The sequence below is a fragment of the Podarcis liolepis genome, assembly GCF_965112155.1.
Source record: "Podarcis liolepis genome assembly, chromosome: 4".
Lineage (NCBI taxonomy): Eukaryota > Metazoa > Chordata > Lepidosauria > Squamata > Lacertidae > Podarcis > Podarcis liolepis.
Genome location: NC_139558.1, coordinates 91,184,195 through 91,192,801, shown reverse-complemented (window position 1 = coordinate 91,192,801; position 8,607 = coordinate 91,184,195). Strand labels below are relative to the sequence as shown.

At 41.5% G+C, this 8,607-nt stretch overlaps 1 protein-coding gene across 1 annotated transcript; it reads left to right on the top strand.

The window, feature by feature from the left end:
* Positions 1-449: 449 nt before the first annotated feature.
* LOC310705779 (NADH dehydrogenase [ubiquinone] 1 alpha subcomplex subunit 1-like) lies at positions 450-3,233 on the top strand (the record flags this gene model as incomplete). Its single annotated transcript, XM_083500602.1, has 2 exons — positions 450-810; positions 3,210-3,233. Exons 1-2 carry the CDS (start codon positions 535-537, stop codon positions 3,231-3,233), a joined length of 300 nt encoding a protein of 99 aa, XP_083356728.1. The 5' UTR covers positions 450-534.
* Positions 3,234-8,607: the final 5,374 nt, after the last annotated feature.

The following is an 8,607-nucleotide window of genomic DNA, read 5'->3' as shown; positions in this document are numbered from 1 at the left end:
TTAAGTACGGACCTCTGGAACGAATTAAGTACTTAACCTGAGGTACCACTGTACTGGGCTGGAGCTGTGGTGATGGCAGGAAAGTCCTTCGGTGCTCATTCAACACAAACAAAAGAAAGTCTTTATTCCCACGGAGCATAGTGGAACTGTGGAATGTGCTCCACAAGAGGTAGAGATGATCACCAACTTGGCTGGTTTTTAAAGTGGATTGGACACTGGAGGAAAAGGCTAACAGTGGCTGCTAACCTAGATGGAGATCTTCTGCAATGCGCTTCTTGAAGCCATTTGTGGGAAAGAGCAGGAGAGGAGAGGGCTGTTGAGCTCACATCTTGCTTGTGGGCTTCCCCCAGGCATCTGATTGACAATGGAGAGATTAGAAAGTTGGACAAGATGAAGGGCTGTTGGCGGAGCAGGAGCAGGAGCAGGAGCAGGAGCAGGAGCACCAGCTCTGCTTTGAGGGCGAAGTCATGTGACATCTCTGTTCCCTGAGAGGTCGCCGGGGTCGCGGAGGGAAAGAGCCGTGCAGCCGTCAGGATGTGGTATGAGATCTTGCCTAGCTTGGGCCTCATGTACGTGTGCTTGGTCATCCCTGGCATGAGCACCGCCTACATCCACAGATACGCCAATGGGGGCAAGGAGAAGAGAATTGATCAGAGCACCTATCAGTGGTATTTGTTGGAGAGAGACAAGCGTGTGTCTGGAGTAAATCAGTACTATGACTTCAAGGGTTTGGAGAACATTAACATTAAGCATCTCCACCCCCATCACTCAGCCCGGACACTGAGATCCAGCGCTGAGGGCCTTCTGGCGGTTCCCTCATTGCGAGAAGTGAGGTTACAGGGAACCAGACAGAGGGCCTTCTCGGTAGTGGCGTTCGCCCTGTGGAACTCCCTCCCACCAGATGTGAAGGAAATAAGCAGCTAACTTATCTTAAAAAGACATCCGAAGGCAGCCCTGTTTAGGGAAGTTTTAAATATTTAATGCTGTATTGTTTTTAACACTTGATTGGAAGCCGCCCAGAGTGGCTGGGGAAACAGATGGGCGGGGTTATAAATAATAAATTATTATTATTATTATTATTATTATTATTATTATTATTATTATTACCACAGTGCAATGAAAGCAACTTAATAAACATGTATTTGAAAAAGTGTGGAGCATATTGATCATAATCTCACGAGGAGAGGGGACAATAAGCTTCTAATACTGTACCAATAAAATTGCAATAAAGAAATAAAATACAGATTGAGATAAAGAAAGAAATAAAGTTGGACAAGCTGGGCCTTTGGCCTGATCTAGCAGGCTCTTCTTATGTTCTTATGTCATTAGTTCCCATCTAGTTTCGGGCATTAGCACAAAAACACATGTGGAAAGGAATGAATCTCTCGGAATTTTTAGCAGAGGAGTTTGGCAGAGACAACTCATGTTCCTCCTACACGAGAATATTCTCTCTCTGTGTGTGTCTTCTCAAAATAAAAATTAAATACCTCTCCTCTCAGCCGAGTGTTTCATTGTTTTCTCATGTTGCAAAATGTTCGTTTGACTACTTCATCTGCCAGAGACGTTTCCCTCCCTACATTTCGATTTCCTTGTGCTGTGCCTTGCATGGAAAGTGTTTCCTAAATAAAACCTGATTGATGGATGTTTGGCGTCGTGGGACCTGCAGCCTTGCGCATGAAGGAAAACATAAGAAAGAGGCAGATGGAATCTCCGTTGCATATTGGAACTGAAAGATGCCATCTTCAATGTTGTTACACGTCCAGAACAGCACTGTGCATTAGTCTTTGAATAAAAGAGGCCTAAAGCATATCAGTCCAGGCAGTCTTTGCAAAAGGCAGTGGCTTGGTTGTCCTGAAAACCCGTTCCTCCATGCTCTGGACTCCATATGGTTGAAATGATGTGCTTTGTGAGCTTAGCATGTGAACAGTATTTCATACCTGCCATGCAACTGTGTTCAACATTTGCTTTGACACCTGCTATTCCATTTAGTGATGTATGGAAGTGAGAGCTGGACCATAAAGAAGGCTGATCGCCGAAGAATTGATGCTTTTGAATTATGGTGCTGGAGGAGACTCTTGAGAGTCCCATGGCCTGCAAGAAGATCAAACCTCTCCATTCTGAAGGAAATCAGCCCTGAGTGCTCACTGGAAGGACAGATGCTGAAGCTGAGGCTCCAATACTTTGGCCATCTCATGAGAAGAGAAGACTCCCTGGAAAAGAGCCTGATGTTGGGAAAGATGGAGGGCACAAGGCGAAGGGGACGACAGAGGACGAGATGGTTGGACTGTGATCTCGAAGCTACCAACATGAGTCTGACCAAACTGCGGGAGGCAGTGGAAGACAGGAGTGCCTGGCGTGCTCTGGTCCATGGGGTCACAAAGAGTCAGACACGACTAAACGACTAAACAACAACAACAATTCCATTTAGTAAGTCCTGGTTGTTGTTGTTTGCATTCATGCATTGTTCAGCCCTTTCAACAGGTGATGAAAAACAGAAGAGATATTTTTTTAAAAAAGCTGATCCTTCCACTTTTATTTCAAAAGTTTGACAATATCCAATCCCACAGTTCCAAAAAGCAGATTGTATGGGTTTTTTCCTGAAGAGCTCGGTATATCAACATTTCCCATGCCCCCATAATTATTCCATGGGGAATGTGATTGGTTTCCGATGGTCATTTGCAATAAATGGAACTGCACTTCACCTGTCAAATAGTAACAAATGTATAACAAATACCAACAAATATTATATGGCAGATGTCAAATACTGTTACATGGCACACTTGCTGGTTCAGGTGTGCAGAGGTTTCTCCCAGCAGTCCTGATGTTATCCTGAAAAAGACGAGCTGAATAATAATAACAAAAAATCTCAAGGAGCCAGCTAAAAGAAGAAACTGTTGGTGCCATCCTTTTTAAAAAATGTTTTTTTATGGGTGTTTCATTTAATACAAACAAACAAAATACAGTAAAATTCAACAATCATTTACCCACATTCTTTCCCCACACTCTGCTGAGCATTGACTCCCCTCAACAGGTTTTCTTATGTCAGTTACTTTTCCACAGTTTCTTATTGTATCCGATCCTATCTACATCGTAAGATTTATTTCAGTCCTGCCAGAGTCCTCAAATTTCTACAGTTATTATTTATGTACTCCATAAATTTACTCAAATCTTTTTGGAATTTTGCTTCCTCCTGATTTCGGATTCTACAGGTCAGTTTTGCTAGTTCCGCATAATCAACCATCTTTGTCTGCCACTCCTCTGTTGTTGGTAATTCTGGTACTTTCCATTTTTGGGCTAATAAAGTTCTGGCAGAAGTCGTAGCATACATAAATAACCTTTGATCTGCTTTTTTTATTTCCTCTTCCATCAAGCCTAGAAAGAATTCTTCTGGCTTTTTTGGGAAAGTGTATTAAAATATCTTTTGCAATTCATTATATACTGGTGCCATCCTAATTTCCGGGGGGGGGGGTACAGTCCAAAGTGTGGATACCATGACAATAAAAGATGTACCCTTATCTGTTTTATAAAACAAAACTTCCACCCACAATAGGGCCTCACAAGGAAATCTAATGGTTTGTGGGAAAGGGTTCATACTGGAAAAGGTAGCTGAACAGACAGCAACAGCAAGGAGGGGGAGAAGAGGGCTAGGAACGCCCTCCCATCAGATGTAAAAGAGATAAACAACTACCTGACATTTAAAAGACATCTGAAGGCAGCCCTGTTCAGGGAAGTTTTTAATGTGTGACATTTTAATGTATTTTTAATCTTTGTTGGAAGCCGCCCAGAGTGGCTTGGGAAACCCAGCCAGATGGATGGGGTACAAATAATAAAATTATTATTATTATTGTTGTTGTTGTTGTTGTTGTTGTTGTTGGCTCCAGGGGTTGGCAATGGGCCCCCAATTGGGACGTGGGCATCAACAGCAGCCCAGGGATACTTACTCTTGACTTCAGCCCTTAAGGATGAGCAGAATAGCCTTAAACTAGTTCATATCTATGTGGTTTGCATTGAGCTCCCTCTCTGTTTTGTGCTGATTCTTTAAAATTTTGCATGAACTTGGTACGAAAAAAAATTAAACAAATTTGTGTTTGTTTTGTTTAAACAGTTTATATATCGCTTAACTACAATGGTCTCTAAACAGTTTACAAAGATACAATACAAAGAATAATGCATTTCAGTGGACGAAAGTAAAGCTATTCTTTACATTAAATTTGCTTACGCGATTTCCACTCCTGACCTTGGGTGAAAATGAGAATTGCAGGAATTCCCCCCCCCCCCATTTCCATTTGCAGTTGTATTCTCAGACATCCCAAGTATTTACCTTGTACTTCCCAAGTCCTGATGCTACTTAACAGTGTTTCCCCCCCCCCCCCCGTAGGGCAGTACGCAGGGGTACGCATACCCCTAAACATTTTGTGAATCTTTGTACTTTTGTCCATTTAATGTATTTATTACCCTCGATTTGAACTACAGTGGTACCTCGGGTTACATACGCTTCAGGTTACATACGTTCCAGGTTACAGACTCTGCTAACCCAGAAATAGTGCTTCAGGTTAAGAACTTTGTTTTAGGATAAGAACAGAAATCGTGTTCTGGTGGCGCGGCGGCAGCGGGAGGCCCCATTGGCTAAAGTGGTGCTTCAGGTTAAGAACAGTTTCAGGTTATGAACGGACCTCCGGAACGAATTAAGTACTTAACCCAAGGTACCACTGATTTTCTTGAGTCAAAATGAGAGTACCCCTAAACATTCTTTAAAGAAAAAAAAAGCACTGCTCCTTAACATTTTATACCAGGAAAGAAAAACCTAGAATCATAGTGTTGGAAGAGACCACAAGGGCCATCGAGTCCAACCCCCTGCCAAGCAGGAAACACTATCAGAGCACTCCTGACATATGGTTGTCAAGCCTCTGCTTAAAGACCTCCAAAGAAGGAGACTCCACTACACTCCTTCGCAGCAAATTCCACTGTCGAACAGCTCTTACTGTCAGGAAGTTCTTCCTAATGTTTAGGTGGAATCTTCTTTCTTGTAGTTTGGATCCATTGCTCCATGTCCGCTTCTCTGGAGCAGCAGAAAACAACCTTTCTCCCTCCTCTATGTGTCATCCTTTTATATATTTGAACATGGCTATCATATCCCTTAACCCTTTTATATATTTGAACATGGCTATCATACCCTTAACCTCCTCTTCTCAAGGCTAAACATGCCCAGCTCCCTTAGCCGTTCCTCATAAGGCATCGTTTCCAGCCCTTTGACCATTTTGGTTGCCCTCCTCTGGACACGTTCCAGTTTGTCAGTGTTCTTCTTGAATTGTGGTGCCTCTATTCCTGCTGTTGCTCTTTTCCATGATGCTGAAAGGAGCAAATGTAACTTTAAAGAAGACTTTGGGGAGCAATGTATTCCCCCCCCCCATTACATTCTTGAATGTATCGGAGCAAGTTTGTCTAAGCAGAACGAGAAGTGACCAAGGGCTTAGTGACTCTTTTATTCTGATGCTTCTTATCAGAGGCATCCAACAGAGCAGGGAGAAAATGTCCTGTAGCTGATTATCCCTGGAGAGAATATAGCTGATCTGCACCTTACCTTTGGTTCGGGAGACTGAGTTGGCCTTCTTTCAGGTGACTGATTTGGAGGATAGGGGTATGGTTAAAAGGGCAGCAAAACTGCAAGGTATTTAGTCTGCCATTATAATATCACCTCTGTTTGCTATTTTCAGTTTCAGTTTATTATTTTCAGTTAATAATAATAATAATAATAATAATAATAATAATAATAATAATAATTTATTTATACCCCACCCCTCTGGCTGGGTTTCCCCAGCCACTCTGGGTGGCTTCCAACAAAATATTAAAAATACATTAAAACATCAGTCATTAAAAACTTCCCTAAACAGGGCTGCCTTCAGATGTCTTCTAAATGCCAGATAGTTGTTTATTTCTTTGACACGTGGTGGGAGGGTGTTACACAGGGCGGGTTCCACTCCCGAGAAGGCCCTCTGCCTGGTTCTCTGTAACTTCACTTCTCACAGTGAGGGAACCACCAGAAGGCCTTCAGAACTGGACCTCAGTGTTGAATGATGGGGGTGAAGATGCTACTGGGTCTACTGGGCCGAGGCTGTTTAGGGCTTTAAAGGTCAGCACCAACACTTTGAATTGTGCTCAAAAATGTACTACGAGCCCAATGTAGGTCTTTCAAGACTGGTGTTATGTGGTCTTGGAGGCCGCTCTGTGGTCTAAGTGACTAGGGCAGTAGTTCTCAAATGGTTTTCTCCAGGCCAAACATTCAGAATTATCACGCCACACCAAATTTTGTATTGCTAAGAAATACATTGGAAAACAAAAAGAAATGACTTTCAGCAGTGCTTGATTTGTAACATAGAAGATAACTGTTTTATGATAGGATCACGTGGCATCCAGAAAGTATAAAACAATGCAGCTGCATAAAGACCTGAATCAATCCCAGAATATAATCATAAATGAGCCTCTTACATATGCAACTTAAGGATGTATACAAACTCAATGAGAACTGTGAGCTCTCACATTTAAATTAGGTCTGAATCATCACCTTTGGTGGACGTGCCCAAAGATCAAGGCCTTCTGGGAAATGATATATAATGAACTGAAAAAGATATTTAAATGTACCTTTCTGAAGAAACCAGAGGCCTTCCTCCTGGGCATTGTCGGCCAATTGGTGTCAAAGAAGGACAGAACTTTCTTTATGTATGCAACAACAGCAGCAAGAATACTCATTGCAAAGTATTGGAAGACACAAGATTTACCCACTCTGGAAGAATGGCAGATGAAGGTGATGGACTATATGGAATTGGCAGAAATGACTGGCAGAATTCGTGACCAGGGAGAAGAGTTGGTGGAAGAATATTGGAAGAAATTTAAAGACTACTTGCAGAAATACTGTAAAATTAAGGAAAGTTAAAATGATGTTGGATGGAAAATAAGTGGTATTGGTAAAAAGTTTTTTAAGAGCATGCAAGTATGGATTGTTAACACTTAAAAATATATATTTACAATAGGTGATGACACAGAGTTATGAAAAATGGCAGAGGGTAAGGATTTGCTGAAAGGTCTTTTTAAATGGCAATACAAAAGGGGAGGTGTGAGGAGGTCAAAGATTCAAGGTAATGAGATAAAGGATGATTGAAGGATGGACTTAATTTTAAACTCTCTATGTTTGTTTTTTCTTTTTTTCTATATATCTAATCATTGTTTTTTTCTCTTGTTCATATAATTTTTTTTCTATGTGTGTTCTTTCTTTTTTTATTCTATTTTCTATCCTTTTTAAATGTTTACTTTTAAAATCTTAATAAATATTACTTATAAAAATAAATAAATTAGGTCTGAATCAAGACAAACAAACTCTCGTCTCCTCATCAACACAAATAAGCCTTTCCCTTTTCTGATCTTTCGAATCTGTCAGAGCTGAAAATCCCTGCTCACAACAATACGCCATGGAGTGGGCATTATTATCTTGGAAGATGCTTAGTAGGGCCAGTTCTGGGGTGACTTCTAATAATTGTTTAGTTATTTTGCATATTTTTCGAATGGCTGTTGTCCAGAATAGTTGGATTTGGGGGCATTCCCACCACATGTGGAAGTATGTGCCTGTGGAGGTGCACCCTTTCCAGCATTTTGGTAAGGTTCCTGGGCGTATTAGCGCTAGCTTCCTTGGTGTTAGGTACCACCTGTAAGTGAGTTTCAGAGTGAGTTCTTTCCTTTTCGTTGATATGGATTTAAAGGGCAAATAGAAACATCGCCACCTGACCCCACCCCCACCCACCATGGCCCCCTCCACCTCTTCCCCGCTATTCTTCCTAATGTAAGACTAATGTCTCAACTGAAACTGATCTGTAGAAAATGAAACTTGAAAAAAGAGACATTGCACATATTTTGGTAAACCAAGAAATCTTTAATAAAAAAAGTTTAAAAAACACAAAACAATACGCCATGGAGAACTGCAGAAGAATAGCCAATGTTCTTGAAGAGAGGCATGGATACTGTTTCTGCTTGTATACCCTCCCCAAATTATTTTGATACTATGCTATACTATACTACACTGAAATGCTTAAATGTTTCTTGGATTGTCCTTGAATCTTCCTGCCTCATCTGCCACACTCTCCTGTGCCACAACCTTTGAGAACTGCTGGATTAGGAGGATTCACATTTGCATATGCAGTAAGCAAACATAGAATAGCTAGTACCAAAAACTTTTGAAAAGAAGAATATATCAGTTCTGGAACATGAGATGATCCAAACCCTGCAGCAGTTTTTATTCCAGGAATGAAGAACTTTCCCCAAAAACCATTTCCCAAAGGGTACTGAACTGGAATATTAACCCTACATGCCTTCCCCACTTTGAGTTACCAGCAGTACAGTGGTACTTTGGGTTACAGACGCTTCAGGTTACAGACACTTCAGGTTACAGACTCTGCTAACCCAGAAATAGTACCTCGGGTTAAGAACTTTGCTTCAGGATGAGAACAGAAGCAGGGCGCAGCAGCAGCGGGAGGCCCCATTAGCTAAAGTGGTACCTCAGGTTAAGAACAGTTTCAGGTTAAGAACGGACCTCCAGAATGAATTAAGTTCTTAACCCAA